General features: G+C 44.3%; 1 protein-coding gene across 5 annotated transcripts in view; it reads right to left on the bottom strand.

Moving 5' to 3' along the window:
• Positions 1-380: 380 nt before the first annotated feature.
• PKNOX2 (PBX/knotted 1 homeobox 2) overlaps positions 381-18388 on the bottom strand; it is a 93590-nt gene continuing 75582 nt past the window's right edge. For all 5 annotated transcript variants that reach the window (XM_038161525.1, XM_038161524.1, XM_038161528.1 and 2 more), the window contains 8 exons: positions 17871-18042; positions 14426-14614; positions 7815-7947; positions 7643-7740; positions 5581-5700; positions 3801-3877; positions 3117-3295; positions 381-1996 (listed from right to left, as the gene is read on the bottom strand). In XM_038161525.1, the coding sequence (XP_038017453.1) occupies positions 1749-1996; positions 3117-3295; positions 3801-3877; positions 5581-5700; positions 7643-7740; positions 7815-7947; positions 14426-14614; positions 17871-18042 (1216 nt within the window). In that variant the 3' untranslated portion in view covers positions 381-1748. The remainder of the gene's footprint in view (positions 1997-3116; positions 3296-3800; positions 3878-5580; positions 5701-7642; positions 7741-7814; positions 7948-14425; positions 14615-17870; positions 18043-18388) is intronic.

The following is an 18388-nucleotide window of genomic DNA, read 5'->3' as shown; positions in this document are numbered from 1 at the left end:
GTCATCATTTGATTCTGAGGAGCGTCCCTCATTTTTGGAGACCATCACTCATTTTGGGGTTGTCTGGAACACTTTGGGGGAGCTTCTGGGGGAGAATCCCTCATTTTTGGAGAGAACAGCTCATTTTGGGGTGTGACTCATTCATTAGTGGGCAAAATTCCATTGGAGCTTGTTTGAGGGGGAACATTTTCATTTCTGGTGGACCATCAGTTTTGGAAGTATAAATCTAATTTTCTCTACATCACTCAATCACCAGTTTGGGTCTATCCACCCATTTTGGGGGGTAAATTAGTTTTACGAGGGGAGTTTTGCCCATTTTGGGGGGTTATTCCTGCATTTTGGGTCTTCTCCACTCAAAGGAAGAAGCTGCCAAGAAAATACAGGGACGACCCCTCATCTTGTAGCACTTTATAATAAATGGCCAGGAATTAATACTAAATTACAATGAATCCTTTATGAAATTACAGATTACATTCACGCCAGATCAGTATCCAAAAACAGGCAGTTCTGCCCATTGCATCACTTGGTTTTTTTTTTATCCCAGCTCTTGTTCTTTTGTCAACTCTTCAAGAGCCAGGAAAAAAAAAGGACAACGTGGGCAAAAAGCCTCCAAGAAAATGATCCTTCTCCTAGAATCTCACATTTAGAGCAGGAACCTGCAGAAGACAATTCCTTTTATTTTTGCCCTGGTTTGCTTTTGCATTTCCTCCCATGCCGCATTTTAAGGCGAATACACCCTTTTGCTAGCATTCAAAATTAAAAAACCCAAAATACAGGGTTTTTGGCAGTTGGCCTCCCCCATGGGGCTAAAGCTCCACCATTTTGCCGTGCGGAGGGACAATACCAGGGAGAAATCATCTTTTAAGCAACAATACTCAGTTTCCTTCCACCCAGACGAGTCTTGCGCATCGCCATTCAATTTTGGGCGAAATCTTGAGTTTTTTAAAACCAATTTTTTCCCCCGTTTTTAACTAACTCTGTGCCAAAATGCCTTTGGAAAAGTTTTACTTCCGGCAGCCTTTGCCCCAGCTCTGCCTCCAATCTCAGCCCTTAAGGACAAGAATGGGGCGAGTTGGATTTTTCCAGATTCAGCAGAGGTTTTAGCACATAAATTAAAGGATTTGGAGGAATTTCCTCCCTTTTCCAGAAAGTTGTGTCCAGAGTCACCAAGCAGCCTCAGCATCGGGGCCGAAGTTGGGAGGTTTGGGCAATCCCATGAGTCGAGCACCAAACCCTCCTTGGATATAGCAGAATTTGCACTCACTGATTATTTTTCTTCCCCCTCCATGCCAGTATTATGCCTGTGAATGACCTTTCTGGGGGAAAAATCCAAAAAGCATCAAGTCCTGGGGTTGGTTTGGCTTTTCTTTGCACCAAGAAATCCAAGGGATGGCCGCGGTGGCCCACCCACCACCGCCCGCCAGCATCCGAGCGTCACGCGGGGAAAACAACTTTCCCAAAAATGCTTTTGCTTACCAAAAACTGAAGGGAAAAAAGAAAAACAAAACCTGAAATAAAAGATTAATCTGGCCACAATATGTGCCTTGTAAACGCGTGTCCTTCACTTCCGTGCGCTGCCGTGGTGGTCCCCGCGCTCCTGGGGGCAGCCAGGGCCTCTGCCAGCGCTGCCAGTTTGCTTTTTTCTCACTAATTTCTTCTTCTTGCCTTTTTTTTTTTTTTTTTTTTTTGCATTTCGGGGGGAATTTTGTATCTGGTGCTGTCAATGATTTGGGAGGGTGCAGGAGGAGCTATTCCAGTGAGTCACTGTGGTCCAAACCAAGGTCAGCACCAGGTGCTGCTGGGAGGCCACCAGGCTCTTCCTCCAGCTCTTCCTCCTCTTCCTCCTCCTCCTCCATCTCGTCCTCGTCCTCCTCATCCTCCTCCTCTTCCTCGGTGCCATCCAGGGAGTCGTCATGGGCTGCCAGCATCGCCTGCTGCATGGCCATGGTGGCAGTGGCTGATGAGAGGGGCTGGAGGTTGTCCATGCTGAGCGAGCCTGGAATTAAAAGTACAGAAATAAGGACTCCCCAGCTAATACAGAAAGGACAAAAGAAGTGCATAAACAAAAATAAGTCAAGTGAAAAGCTTGGAAAGTTTCACCCAGAGGGTGTCCCACCTACCCCAGTCACGCCCCAAGGTCCAATCTTTAATTTTTTTGGCTAATGCATCATTAAATAACAAGAAACTTTAGTTCTGAGCAAACAGATGCCCAAATTCCTCGGGCAGATCTTCTCTTCATTTTCTCTCAAGTCCTACCTTTCCTTTTCTTCATCTCATCTGGTGTGTATTCATTTCTGCTCTACTCACCTTCTCTTCATCTTCTCTCTTCATTTTCCTCATCTGTTCTTTGTTCATCGTCTCTCTTCATCATCATCATCATCATCACCTTCTCTATTCTCTTCATTTTCATCATCTATTTTCTCTTCATCTTCTCTCTTCCCAAATTGTCTCAATCTGCCTTCTCATCTCCATCTTTCCATATTTCCCCTCCCTCCCTTCCCCAGCTCCTCGGGAGATGACCCAAGCCCATAGTGGGTGATCATCATCCTGGTGGCCAACTGGAAGGACCTTCTTGCAAGGACCACTGTCACTGTCACACTTTCTGAAAAATCTCTTTGCCCAGGATTGTGCTCCTGGGAAGCTGAGAAGCCTCAGAGAAAAAGGAAAACACGAATTATCTGATTTGCTTCTCCTGTGTTTTGCTGCCTTGGAATGTGTTTGGACATTGTTTACCATTTCATTGGTTTCATGTGAATTGTTTTGACTCAATGACCAATCATGGTCCAGCTGTGTCAGGGCTCTGGAAGGAGTCACGAGTTTTTCATTTGTATTATTTGTAGCCTTCTGTCTGTACCCTTTCTCTATTCTTTGGTATAGTTTAGTTTAGTATTCTTTAATATAATATAGCATCATAAAATAATAAATTAGCTCTCTAAGAACATGGAGTCAGATTCACTCACGTCCTCCCTTCATCTGGGGAACCCAGAAAATTCCACAGACCACCTCTTGTCTTTCCCCACAGCTCAGTAAAGGCCTCTAGAAATTACTAATGAAGGCCATAATTAATGCATGGCCGCTCCTTCCTGGAAGGGCAGGGGCCGTGGGCTTGTCCTTACCGTCAGGATTTGTCCCTGCATTGCCCCCCTGCTGCTGCAGGACGCCGGCGGCGATGGAGTTGGGCCAGAACCGCTGCGTGGGCCGGTGCTGGGATTTGATCTTCTTGGCTTTGGGGGCTGGGTCCGGGTTGCTGGCGTCCAGCATGGGCTGCAGGATGCGCCGCCGGGCGTTTATGAACCTTGCCGTGGAAAAGGGAGAGCACAGGAGTGAGTGAGAGTTGTCACACCAACACCGGGTTAGAACAACGTTATGGCAAATCAATGGCTTGCAATACAATGGCAATGATAATACTTTAAGAAAGCAGCTTCATGGTCCAAAAAGCTGGGGTGGTTTTTTTTATTTGCCTGTGGCACATTATAGAGCTGCAATAATTTTTCCTGCAGAGTTGAGAGAATGCTGCACATTGGATTTGCCAGGAGAGGGCACTGAGACCTTGCAAACCAGTGCTGACTCGAAACACCACTGAGCTCATCTCCCAGGAGTCCCAGAGTCACAAATCACAGGATCTGCTGAGTTGGAAGTACTCACCAGGATCATTGAGTCCAGCTCCTGGCCCTCCCTGACCCCAAGAATCAGCCTTAACCACCCAAATTACCCCCCAAAAGCATTATACAGCCCAAAAACCGGGTGCAAAAGGTCCCAAAGCCAGCAAAATGACTGCTGGGCCACCAGCATCTGCTCACCAGTTGTTGACTTGCAAGAGGGTCAGGTTGGTCTGGGCAGCAATTTGCCTCTTCTCATCCTCTGTGGGGTAGGGGTGCTGGAAAAAAATAGAGATGGGGTAGCAAGATTGCATCCCTGCATGCAAGATGTCATCCCTGAGTGAAAAATAATGAAAACCTGTTGTTTTTTTTTTCCCACCCTAAATTTGGTGGCTTCTTGCATTTCCTGAATGCAAGATTGAAGGGTGGCATGCAAGAGCATCAAGATTTCTTTGGGTGCACTTAGTGCTTTTCCAAGGCTTTCCATCAAATGCTTTCCTTGAAGGAAAATGTTCTTGGGTTGTTTTTTTTTTAACTCTAGCAATTTTCCAGTGATGGTTGTTGGTAAACATGAAATTTGTGCTTCAAAAGCAGCTTTTTGCTGCTTTATTGTCAGAGGCATCAATGAAACACCCTGAAACATCTGCACTGGGAACCACCAGCACTGAAAGCTGCAGCAACCTCCTTCCAACTGTGCCAAAATGCTCTTCTCCAACCCCAGAAATGAAATTATTATCAAAGCAGCCCCACATGCCATGTTTTGGAGCCCCAAACCAGTAATAATTACCATGACTTGTTTTTCAGCAGTCAGCCCCCAACACTGTGATTTCCTTGACAACACCACCCAAAGTCAATACACACTGAATATTCACCTCCTGCTGGGGCCTCAGTGGTTAAAAATGGCAATTTTGGGGCAGAAATATCCCAGTTTTGGTGTATTATTTCCAGCATTCTTTCCTCCTGCTGGTGCTCCAAAACTTCCAGTAAAATGATGAGCATTTTTGGTTAAAAACCACATCATTTCTGACTCCAGACGGAGAAATCTCACGAAGAAGCCCAAATTTCTTCTGACCACAAGGACTGGGCTGTGAGCAAAGATCCAACCATCCAGCAGAAGCATTTTTTTCAGTTTTTCAATTCCCTTTTGGAAATCTTAAACTATGGGGTCCTCCTAGCACTTGGAAGAAAATTGCTTTGCAGTTTCTGGTCTTTAAAGTCCTTTCTGTGCCCACAAATCTGCAGTTGTGCCCTCCAGAAACACAGGAGATGCCCGACACAGCAATGCTCGTGTCCTCTTTGCAATAAATTCAGAATTTTCCATTAAAAAAAAAAGGCTGGGAAGTTCCCAACCTGCTGCTGCTTCATGTCCTGGCTGATTTTTCCAGAAGTTGCTCCTTGGAGCTGTTACCTTCTGCCTTACTGGGGATCTCCCACCACTCTGTCTTCCTGGAGAGCCAGCCTTTGCAACCAGTTTCCAAGTGATTTCTTGGCTGAATTATGCAGGAAAAAATGTGGGATTTTTGGCTTTTTGCCCTTCTCCCAGCCCTGCTGATGAGAGAGAACTCTTCATGCACAAAAATATCCAGTTTGCATCTAAGCTCCCTCCATCTTCCATCTCCAATCCCCCAAAACAGAGTGACTTTGCAATTCTGTGTTTTGACTGGTGGCTGATGTGCTACAACCCTACCTGCGAGCAGCTCTCACATTCCAGCTGGCTAGAAAAGGATATTTTGGAGCTGTTAACTGCAAAAAAATGCTCAATTATCCATCTTCAAAAAGTCCCCAGAGTCCCCTTCTAGATTTGTGTATTTTTTTCCCACCAGCAGTGACAATGGTAATTCCCAAAATACTCCCAAAATACAAACCACTTTGCGCCTCCAGACACAAATTCAGACAAACCACCACCTGGATTTGAGAATTTCTGCACTTTTTGTCCTTTTCTCCCCATCTTTCAGGGTGTTTTGGTGGCTGAGGTGCTCACCATGAGATGCTGGAAGAGCCATGAGCGCATGATGTTGGTGGCGTGTTTGGGCAGGACGCCCCGCTTGTTCTTGGACTTCTTGTCCTCACCATCAAGGAGGGAGGTGAGATCCAGGTTCACCTGTCAGGGCAAAAGGAATGGGGAGAGAACTGCTTGAAAATGGTGATAGGCAACCCAAAAAATGAGCAAAACTAACCCAGAATGGGAGTGGGATGAGTGAAAAAAACCCTGCAACTTAAAGGAGCATCCAAAACCCATTTCCTGCTCCACCAAATTTGCATGAATGCAGATTTTCTTCCAGGATCTGAATTTTTAATATTTTTCTTCTTCTTTTTTTTTTTTTTTTTTAGTACTTTGCAAGGGGTAATGGCACTGTTGGGGAGTGTAGTGACGACACCATGGCCAATTTCAATGTGTGCTTCAGGAGGAAAACACTTTTACCTGAAAAAAATATATTAAAAACGCCCCAAACCTCATAAAAAATTATTTTCTCCACTGAAAGTTAAAAAAAAACCCTGCCACTCACCAACCCCTTGCAAACCCATATTCCTCACCCAGATGATTTCCACCACAAGGAGGGAGATGCTCATTGAGCCAAAATTTGCTTTTTTGCCCCCCAGAAATGAAAAAGAAGCATCTTGCTGCAAGAGGAGTTTTAATGAGGATTCAGGAACCAAACTGAAATCTAAGCACTTGAGTTAAAAAGGGATTTTTTTTTTCCCCAAGTCTTCATCAAAACACTTCTCCTGGATGAATTAAACATCAGGCCAGCAGGTCCCTGTGATTCCCCTGGGCTGCAGCTGAATAAATCATGCCAGTGGCACAGGAAGAGCATCCAAAGGTGCTTGTCCAGGCTCTCTCCCTGCCCCAATATTCCCTGTGCACATGTTTTTCCCACCACAGAGGGTTTTGCTGCAAGATTTATTCCTGCAATGGAGAGATTTTATAGAAAGAAAATTTTTAAGCATTGCACAGGCGAAAAAAACCTGCCAGGGAGGTGCCACCTCTTTTCAAAATGCTGTTTATTGATCGCTTGATAGGAGGCTCCTGCAATTAAAATGGGGCATTTCAGGAATAATGGGGGTGAATTTCTGCTGCCCTGCCCCCAGGAAGCAGTGTTACAGAAATAAATGGGTTTTTTTTTTTCCTAATTCCTGGGGTTGGGAAGAGCTGATGGTCAAGCTGTGCTGATAAATCCAGCTCTGCTCCAAATCATTGTCTCACTGCAAGAATGCAGGGATCATTGCATAACTCATTGCAATGTCAGGGAAAAAAAAAAAAAAGGAATAAAACCAGAGCAAATGGCTGTAAAATATCCCCAGATTCAGAAAGGAGGACCTAAAAATGAGCCTTTCCCACAAGTGCCATGATTGCTGTGCTGGACAGGCAATGCCAGAGATCCCAGGTCTATAATATATCAGCAATAATATCTACTAATATATATATATCAGCAATAATATCTATCTATATATATATATCAGCAATAATATCTATCAATATATATATATATCAGCAATATCAGCAATAATATCAGCAATAATATCTATCAATATATAGATATATATTCAATATTATATATTGATATATAATATATATCAATAGATATATATAGTCTCCTATATATAATTATTAATATAGAGTATAGAATGTGCAATATGTACAATGCACAGTATATTTATATATCTATATATATACACACACACAGATAATAAAGCATACAGAATAAAATACCATGTTCTATCACACATTACAAATAACAGCCATTGTTACATGTCATATATTGCACTAAATAATATGATGTACATTATTATTATTATTATTATTATTATTATTATTATTATTATTATTATATGTTGTAATATTTTATAACAATACTGTAAGCATCGTTATAACTTCCTAGGTCCTTGCTATAATTTCTTAGGCACCCCAAAGGCACCCGGCAGATGGGTTTAATCAACGTTTCTTGCTAATTAAATATTTAAGATACTCCGAGGATTGAATTCACGGAGAAGGGGGGTGTTCTGCCTGCTGCAGTGCCCAAGTGGAGCAGGGAAGGCCTTACCTGGGCGTTGGGGATCTGCAGGGCACCAGGGGTGATGGCTTGGGCGAGCACCTGGCCCTGCGACGTCACCATGGTCACGGGCTGGTACAAGGCTCCACCTATGGCAAAAAACACGTGTGGGGGCACCAAAACCCCCATATCCCACCTGCCCCCACCTCCCCAGGCTGCCTACCTGGCACGGCGGGCGAGCTGCTGCCCGTGCCCATGGCCAGGTTGCCGGGGGGCAGAGAGGCCGCGGGCACCACGATGCCCGGCGGGGGGTTGGAGGCCGGCGGCAGCGCTGCTGGAGAGCTCTGCAGCATCTCCTGCACGAGAGAAAACACCACACCCGTGAATTTCACCGTAAAAGCTTATTTTTTGTCCCTCCCTAAAGTATTTCTTTAAATCGCGGTGGTCCGACGGGAAAAATCGCAGGAAAGGGGTTTTCTCAGCTTGTCGCAATGCAACAAAAAGATGGAAAAATAAGGGTTTGTGCTCTGCTCAGCCCCCATTTAGCACCTTCACCAAACTTGTTCTCTTTCTGCAGTCACTCTTTTCCATAAAAAAAAAAAAATGAAAGGGGAAAAACAGATCATGAGGGACCAAAAGGAATTTCTTTTATCTTGTTCTTTCTTAACATTTCTCTTTTTTTTGGTGCTTTGACTGGGACTGGATGATGCAAGCTTTGCTAAAACTCAGGGTGAGCACCACGGTTTACCGTAGAGTAAAATAATAAAGTTAATACTAATATAACCCCATCAATACCACTCCTTGCAGCTTGAAGCTGATTTCTTGCAAAAATGGGCAATTTTTTGAGCCAAAAGCAGTAATTTTACCTTAAGGCCCCTCTCTGGAGCAACCACCAAAAGACCTCAAATGGGATGATTATTTGATTATTTATTTTAGTATTTAAATGACTATTTGAGTACTTAATGTGGAATTTTGGGAAGGGAGGAGTGCCACGACTGAGGCTGCAGGGGGAACACAGGGCAATGTACCCCAAGCTTCCACATGGGCAGGATTTTGCAAGTGATATTGGTAATATTGATAAAATGATCACTTTAAAATAAACCAAAGAGAACTACATCTCTATAATTCACCCAACTGGAATGGAAATAAAACTGCACTTTTTTTTTTGTCCCTTTTCCACCGACTTTCCCATTCTACATCACTTCCCTGGCGTCCAGCTGGTTCTCAAAGTGTTGAACATGATGTCAATGAAGGGGATGGTTTTCATATTTTAATTAGTTTTTCCTGGATTTTGATGCGTTTCTTCAAGAATCTTATTATTTGGGTTAAGAAAAGAGAAATTCCCTGGATTACTGATGTCCAATGACACTGGAAAAGCCAACTAAGAAAATGTGATCAGGGTGGGAAAAGCTGCATCTCCCTTTCCCCAGGTCATGAACTCCAGAGATGGACTCTGAATGCACCAAATCCATCCATGTCACACCAAGACCTGGCTGTGCTGTGCCGTGGGGAGCTGGGGTGCTCTGTGTCCCCTTCGATGCATTTCCCATTGCTGGGGGGGGGAAACCTGATGTCTATTCCTCTTTTTCCCCTTCTCCCCATCACATTCATGTAACTTTTCCCCCATCAACCACCACTGCTTTACCTGTGCCATCATTCTCAATAAATGTCGTGCTTTTGCTATTAAAGCTCCCTTATGGCACTTTCCCCTCCTGTGGTGCCAATTCCAAAATGTTGGACCCAACTTGAGGTCTCTGCCTCAAGTCACTTCTGTTATTTTTCTTATCTGGAAATTTTGCTGCAATTGCTGTGAATTTTTCATTTGCTTCCCAGACATTCCTCTCCACAGTTGAATTAATTTAAAAAATGCAAATATGACTGTCAAATACTTGCACTTTTCTGTTAGTATTCCTTCCCCACCTCCAGTCTTCTGGGGGATGTAGTTTTCAGTTTGAGAGATGAACGTCTCTCAGGATATAGAGAGCAGAAATCAGTGTCTTTTGCACACTCTTGGATTTGGCCCTGGAAAAGGATCCAGCTGATAAACACAGTGGAAATATTCATAAAAACCCAAATGGGGTCCAGGAGAACACCAGAAAGCAGCTGGATATGGCCAGGCGCAACCAGAAGTTTGGAGCAGCTTGAAGACCTCTAGCTTTCCTCCCCTGCCTTGTTTTTCCACGATTTTTCCTGAAGAAGGGCATCCAGAGCACCATTTTTGGAAGTGCATTGGGAAGAAGCAATTTGGAATATCAGAAAACAGGAACAAGGAACTGCTCTTTCCAGATACAGTGGTCAAAGCCATTTTCAACAGTAGTTTGTGATGAAAAAAATGGTCTTTGTTTTTGTGGTGTAGAGGAAAACTCTCCCAAAACTCTCCCACCATCTCACTGGTGTCCAAAAAGGCAGAATATTGGTAATTATCAGAAAGAGTTATTAAAGGAATTAATGGTCTTTCTGCAACAGAACTGTGAAACCAAAGTGACCCAATGGAAGTGGAGGCTCCACCTTCAAATAAATATAGAGAGCTATCTCCAAGAAGATTTTAAAATATATATTTTGCACACCAATTGCCTCAGATTGCAAATGTCAGCCAAATTCTGCTAGGCTCGGCAGTTTTGCTGCAGTGGAAAATATTTTATATATTTTATATTTTGAGACTCGAGGAAGTTCACAGAATCACAGAATGGTGTGGGTTGGAAGGGACCTTAAAGCTCATCTTGCTCCACCCCCTGCCATGGCAGGGACACCTCCCACTGTCCCAGGCTGCTCCAAGCCCTGTCCAGCCTGGCCTTGGGCACTGCCAGGGATCCAGGGGCAGCCCCAGCTGCTCTGGGCACCCTGTGCCAGGGCCTGCCCACCCTCAGGTTGAAATGCTTTTGGCAATTTTGAAATCTGAATGTGGAAACAAATGCATCACTAGGTGTCTCTGCAGACCCACATCTCAGCACTGATCAACAGCAAAACATGATTTGCCCCAATTAAAAGTCACATCAATGGAGAAGAAGATCTGGGACAATGACACAAAAAGAGCCCTTCCTTACAGTAAGGAAAATGTCCAAGTGCCAAATTGTAAGAAAGTGCTAAAATTCAGTGCTACTTGAGCTGCTGTCCTTGCCCCTGTGCTCTGTGACACACACATTCTTTTTTGGGTGGTACACCATGTGTCAAAATCTCTGTCTCATCCTAACTCTGAAAATTACTTGTGCTGGGGATAATTTGGATTAGTTGGAGAAAAAAAAAAGAAACCCATGGGCTTGCCAAGAAAGAGCTGGCCAAACTCAAAGCCATGCAAGATAATTCACAAGGCTCCTTTGTGAATGGATGGTGCGTGGAGATGAAAAGAAAGCTGGCTTGAAATAAAGAGGAAGGCAGGGCTGATCACAGGGCAAACGTGGATAAATCAAGATACAGAGAAGCACTGCACTGAGTCCCACCAAACCAACTGTCCATCTCCAGCTTGGGCCAGAGGAAGGTGTCCCTGCCCTTGGCAGGGTGTTGGAACAAGATGGGCTTTAAGGTCCCTTCCAACCCACGCCATTCTGTGATTCTGTGGAGAACTGATCTGAGAAGAAGAAATGCTGTCCTGAAAATGCCCATTCAAGCACTGCCAATCTGAAACGAGAGCTGAAAAAACCAAAATTTGATTCCATTTAAATGTCCCTGGCAGCACTGTGGTTCCCAACGTGATTGGTTTTGCAACTGTTTTTTTCTTGCAAGTGGGGAACAATGAGGACCCCTTTGATGTCAAAGGAAAGTTGAAATTAAACATTGATTTAAATTGGTTTCCTCCCTCTTCCATGAAAGAAGGACCTCTCCTCTCCCTTCCTGGTCAGAAACAGCTCAAAAAATACTCATTAAATTAAGGGAGGGGGCTAAAAAAGGCCAAAGAAGACTTGAGGTAGAAGAATGAAGCCAAGTGGAAAGCAACCAACAAAAATAGAAGAGGAATTGATTGTTTGGTGGACTTGCAGGACAAAGAGGCAACGACTCAATCACAAGACAAAGCAAAGCACAAAACGAGGAAGCAATGGAGAAAAGAGGGTTCAAAAGTCTTTGTAAGGTAATGAAACTTCAGGGAAGACTCATCACGTGGGAAAGCCCCAAGCTTGCCACCCGAACTTGGCCAACACCAGGAACCATCTCTGGACCTGGCAAAGTGAGAAGATTTCAGCAACAGTCAAAACACCTTGTCTGAGTGTTCTCTCATCTTCCCATCATCTCAGGCATTTGCATCTCCAAAGATTCTTGCATTTTCCATCTTAGAAAGCAGAAATAGCAGCAGGCAAAGGACCATCCTTTTTGGATACACCAGGGAAATCCAACAGATTGTCCTGAGATGACATTTTGACAGGTCCAGACATTGTTTTCCCAGTTTTGGTTGATATCCCTGTTATTGTGTGTCCATAATTTTTTAAACATGTCCTGTGGTAAAAAACTTAGCCGAAACCTGAAATATTTCACTTTCATGACAAACCTGGTGTATCTCAACACTGAATGATCGGCGCTCCTTCCAAACCCTAAGAAAACCTATTTGCTGAGAAATCTCCTACATTGACACTAATTGCATTTCATTATTTAGATTTTTTTTTTTAATCCTGAATTAATGGCCTATTTGCTCTTGCACGTCCCCTCAGCATGAAACCAACAGGCCCAAAATTAGAGAAATGGTCCCACTTGCCATTTTTTAAACACCAATCCCATGACTTTTCAGCTCTCTGGAGCATCCTTAGCCTCAAAGACTCAACTGACGGGTATGGAGCATTTCCACCCGTTTTTATCTGTACAAACTCAAGTATACTCCATGAGCTGAAGCACCCAAGCACCTGACATGGTGTAGGTGGAAAATATTTGCCTTTGTGTGGTCCCTGCTCTGTCATCCTTATCCCATGAGCAGATGAGATGGTGGCTCTGTCATGGTCCATCTCTGTGGATATTCCAGCTCCACCTGCTGAAACTCCCTCAGGGGCTGAGCCATTTCCCCTCCAGCTGGGTCTTTCCTGGGTGTGTTCCCATTTATTTCACAACTGCCTCCAAATCCTCACTTGGATTCCTCAACTTTCAAGTCTGGCCCAGAAGGGAAATGGCAGCAGCTCTGGGTTTCCAGGAATCAGAAGCGCTTGGTACCTCTCCATGGGCCTGATTATTTTCCAAAGACTTGTGCTAATTTTCTGATATGATCCCCACCTCTTTGTGAGACACTAAATCCTCATTACTTTTCCTGACCGATGCATTCTAATTAGATCAACACTTTAAAAAAAAAAAAAAAAAAAAAAAAAAAAAGGGAAGGAGGGGGAAAAAAATTCACAATAGCCACAGGACGGCTTTCCATCTCATTAACTCCCTCACTTATTATTTTCATGAAAATTACTGATAAAAAACGTGCATCTCCATTTGCTGGGACCGGGAGCTTTGTCGGCTCATATCTAACATCTCTCTCATCACCCGGGATGTGAGCTGTTGCCATGGCAATGCACAATAATAGAAACTAATAAATTACAAACGAGATGCTCGTTGAGCAATTATTGTTCTCTTTTATGCAAGTGTCTTGCTAATTTTGATCATAAGGAATGCTTCCATAAAGCAGCGAAGGGATAATAAGTCTATTTCTAGAGATTATTAGAATATAGAGTGAGGATGGGGTTTCTTAGATCAGTGATTAAGTGGTTTGGTGCTTTCAGGGAACCTAAATAAGAAACTGAACTTTTCTGGGGGGCTTTTCCCTCATCGTGTTGGGAGCTTCAAACTCTGCAGCACCAGCAGCTGAGCTGCTAAAAATGATATTATTTTCCTTTCCACCACCTTAAAAATGCCCCAAAAGCCCTAAGGAGGCCCCACCACCTGCCTCCTTTTTAGGGAAAGCTCTAGGAGCTGCCTAGGTTATTTTGGGTTCACTGCAGTTATTTCTGGTGGGATTGTGCAACCCTAAATTCCATTTTTCTACCCCAAAAACCAAGTGCCTGACATAGAGAAATGCCCTAGGGGAACACAATCTAGCATCAAGACTTTTGGGATGCAACCAGCCAAGATTTATTCCCTGCACTGCAGCTGCACCTGAAAACCCCAACCCATGGGCAGCTTCTTTTCTGGATACTGAGTCACAGTCCCTCATTTTGCCCCAAAAGCCACCAAGGTTCAACTTCTTGTGGCTACTTCAGGTGATATTTCTGCAGTTCTCAGGCATTTCCTTGTACTCTTCCACTCTCCTTGAGGCACCAACTGTCTTCTTCTCCCAGCTAAAATCCAAATTATGCAAAAGAAGAAGCAAAGGGAATGTTGACCATGCTGGGGGAAAACTGCAAGATCTGCTGAGACACAAAAAGGAGCAGTGCAGCCAGAAAGGGCTACCTGAGACCCAAAAATCCTTTGGGCTGCCTTAAAACAAAAAGTAGAGAGAAACAGTAAAGAAAATCCTGATGTTTTTCTCCTTCCTGCTGATAAATAGAATTTTTTCATTTAAAAAAGTGACTTTCTTGTTGATATTCCCATACACTTGCACGGCTCCCTTGCCCTCACTTTTAATTGCTGCAGCATTAGAGTTTAGGAGCCCTTCACTCTCTCTATTGCAGAGCCACAAACCTTGGGATTGCAGCTCTGCCAACACATGCAAAAAAGGCATTAAAAAATTTAAAATAAAGGGGAAAAAATCACCAGAGCATCATTTGTTGCGCTCTATGAGCAAGGCACAGGATTTTTTTTAATTCTTGGAGATGGACTCTGATGACTTTTCAGGAGGCCACAGCTCTTGTAGAGCAAGTCTGAAACCCTGCTGGCCCAACTCCCCGTTGGCCAAGGTGCAACAATGGTTACTGGAGAGGAATTTTGAGGCATTACCTGGGGGTGGAGGCTGATGGAGGAGGGGTTGGGGGAGTAGGGCCCCCCCAGGTCGTTCCTGAGTAGGTTGTCACTGTGCATCTTGGTTTTGAGGCAGGTGATGTAGCGGTTGCAAAAGTCCTTGCACAACTCATTGACCTTCTCCAGCTCCAGGAGGTGGATGCGCAGCACCTGGATGGCCTTCACCATCTACACAAGGGCACAAAGTTAAAATCAATACTCTCCCCCAAAATCTCTCATAGAACTGATTCCCTACAGCAGAATGAAATTCATTTCCTCACTCAACACACACAAGAAATGAATCTTCTTGCCCCAAACCCATCCCAGAGCCCATCCCTCTCATATCTGCATTCCTTTTCCTTGCCTATCAATCATAACCCTGAGATCCAAGAGGAAAAAATTCACCAAATTCACCATTGCCTTCATGGGAATTGCTCCCCATGCCCCAAAAAAAGAGTACAAGCCCAGCCCCTCGTTGTTGAGAAGTGTTTGGTTATTCTCTGGAGGCCACTTCTTCTAACAAGATTACGGGGCTGCAACTCAGCCGTGAGCTGTTGCTGGTGCAAAGCCTGGGCCTCATTAAAACGTACCCCATAAACCTTAAAAAATTTACACATAAAACATTCCTCTCACCGAGCTGAAACCTTAAGTTTTACAGCCGCTGTTTGAAATCTTGCATAATATATAAAATTTCAGCTATTCACTCCGGGGCAATAAATCCGGTTTTATGTAACAAAGCGTCTTTGCATTTCAAAGAGTGTTTTTAACTTGCAAATTTTAGTGGTCATCTTTACAAACTGCAAGTTGCCATGGTTGGGAAACATCCTGAAAAATCCAGGGCCAAACTCCAGCGGCAGCTCCACGACGGAGAAAGTGAATTTTTGGTTGGTGAACAACAGGGATGATAGGTTGAGGCTGGAAAAATCTTTTGTTTGGCTTTTTTTTTTTTTTTGCTTTTTTCTTTTTTTTTTCCTTGGGTTTTTTTCCCTCCTCCGCAGTTGACGCGGGCAAAGCACAAGGTGGAGGTGTCGTGCCCAGGATTTCCGCATCCTCCCAGGGCTCACCGGCCATGAAAGTCAATATTCAAGGGCAAAGGCAAGAAGACCTGACACATATATGTAAAAAAATAAATCTCTCAATTATCTCAGCTCATTTGCTTAGGGTCTCATTTTATGTCCCTGCTCCGCTGCGTCGTATATCTGTCCGGATAAAGAGTTACAGTCCGGCGGCGTACGTGCGCGGGGTTGTAAAAAATACAGATGCTGAATTAATTGACTGTGTGGCACTCGGCAGCTGATTGAGTTGATAATGGTGAGATCTGACCTTTTTCTAATTTCTAATTATGTGCATCTTGGCAGCGAGGAATACATGACTCTTATTCTAATGATAGCTAATGCCACTGGCCTTTTCGGCCCCGCTGTGCCATCGCCGAGTTCTGGCAAATGGGCGGCGTTCATAACAAAGGAAAAACAAAACCCAAAAAATAACAACAGCAGAAAAAAGGGTAGTGTAAACAGGGGGAAAGTGTCAGCTCAAGAGCAGGTTGAAATGTGGAGTTTTGAGCACTGCAATTATTTTTAACCCAAAATTCCCTTCACCTACTGCCTCCTGCCAACAGGAATGTGCTTCTCCAGCATCATATCAACCATCTCCTCTGTCTTGATGCAGGGTACCCACACTGAGGTGCGTGGCTCCTCCTTTTTTGGTGGCGTTCTGGGCATTGGATAGAAAATATGCATCCAGCTATGTACTAGAACCAGGGCAAACCCATATAAACAGAGCTACAGATATACAGAAAGACAGAGCAACAGATGTAGAAATATATGAGTATGAATGTCTCAAGTGCTGTAAGGTCATACATGGCACCAGTGGGATCAATCCAACTGCCCATGGCCAAATTTCACCTTGGCAGCAAAAGTTGCTTCAGATTATGCCTAAAAACCATGATTAGTGTGTTGTGGGGTTTTTTTTTAGACACCACATGAAACCTGAAAATAGCCAGTATGGATACATTTCCTGCACTGATTATTTGCTGGTGATGTTTCATCTTGATATGTACAGAAATAGGTTTTCCTTCCCCAAAATTTTAGATTTTTTTTTCTTCATCTGGCTCCATTTCTCTCCTGCTAGACCGTTACACCCAGTTTTATGCAATTTGATGCAATAGGGGTTTGTTGGTGCACCTCAGCATTTGTTCAGTCCAAAAACTGAAATAATCCAAAACTTTGGTTGGGTTGTTGGGTGTTTTTTTGTTGTTTTGTTTAATTTTGTTTGGGTTTTTTTTGATTGCTTGTCCTAGAGCGATTTCTGTTCTTGACTACAAATTATTGCAAAATGGTTTTAGCAATGTGCAGAAGGGGCTTTGCCTGGCCTGCAAATTTTTTGGAGGGCATTCCACAGACTCCTGGTTTAGGGATGTTAAAAAAATCTCCTCCACAAGCTGAAGTTGGGCACAAAAATATGGGACTTTACTTCACCTTCAAATCCTCTCTTGCTTTTTTTAAAAAACAGTCGTTCTTGCACCAAGTTTTGCTAGTTCTTCCCTTTGTGATATGGGATCATTCAAAATCACCTCCCTGATACCTGCAATACTTGGAAACAGGAGCCTGTGAATTGCCTGATTTTGCTTCTTTTTTGGGATGGAAATCCCTCTCCTACAATCCCAGGGGACACATGAGCCCTCAGGGGAGGTGTTTTGCTGTTTGAATCAGCAGAGGTGCACAAAATTCCCTCTCAGACCTTGAAAATCTGCTTGTGGAGCATTGGGACAGTGCCACGAACTTCTCTACCCACAGGTTTGCCATGGAGACCACGTTTGGATGCTTTTCTGGACAAATTAATGGGATTTGGGGATATTTCCTGAGGTCCACACGAGAGAAATCCAAAGCAGAGTCTTCCGAGGCACCATCCAGCAGCAATTGATGCAGTAGAAATGTGAGTGTGGCAGGGAATCCACCAGAACTGGTCCAAGTGTTCCAAACTGTTGGGATCCATGACCTTTTCCATAACTTTTTCCATAAAGTTATCATTCTGCCCTGCTTCTAGGACATGAGCTGGCCATGACACTTCAAACCAGACGGTGCCAGACGAGCATGCTGACACTACTGCACGCTGCATGAGGAGCAGTAATTCCTTCAGAGACTGCAAGTTTTGGGGCACAAACCAGCCAGAGACCTCAGCTGTTTTCAGGAACCTCGCTGACCCCATGGAGGTTGTGTGGGGCAATGAGCCAAAGGGGAGCAGGGGGGTTGCTCTTACAGGGGATCTTCTGGAAAATGTCTCAGAGAAGGTCCTGGAGAAGGTCTCAAAAGGTCTGTGGAAAACCTTGCCAAGATGACCAGCACTACAAAGCCCAGAAACGTGGTGGTAGATCTTCATTTGTTCCTCACCCCCTACTTTTTCAACACCCCCCAAAAATCATCTGCCAAGCCCCAGCTGCCTATACCAGGTTGTCCAGCTCGGGGTCGTCACTGAAGAAGGGCTTGTGCTCCTGCTCCTGCTGGTGGACAAAGTTCTCGATGTCGACATCGAAGCTGGCCGAGGTGATGCACTCAGAGCCCTGCGTCGCCTGCTCACACTTCTCAAAGAGCAGCGTCAGCAGTGGGAACAGCGGGTGCCTGCAGAGGACAAAGGAGAGCACACATAATGCCCACTGATTTGGGTCCCATGTCCATCTTTACCCATCCATCCCCCCATCCATCCATCCATCCATCCATCCATCCATCCCTCCATCCATCCATCATCCATCATCCATCATCCATCCATAATCCATCCATCATCCATCCATCCATCCATCATCCATCCATCCATCCATCATCCATCCATCATCCATCCATCCATCCATCATCCATCCATCCATCATCCATCCATCATCCATACATCCATCCCTTCATCCATCCATCCATCATCCATCCATCATCCATCCATCATCCATCCATCCATCCATCCATCATCCATCCATCA

This window comes from Motacilla alba, chromosome 24 (assembly GCF_015832195.1).
Source record: "Motacilla alba alba isolate MOTALB_02 chromosome 24, Motacilla_alba_V1.0_pri, whole genome shotgun sequence".
Classification (NCBI taxonomy): domain Eukaryota; kingdom Metazoa; phylum Chordata; class Aves; order Passeriformes; family Motacillidae; genus Motacilla; species Motacilla alba.
Note: the sequence above shows the minus strand (reverse complement) of the source record. Positions and strands in the feature narration are given on the sequence as shown.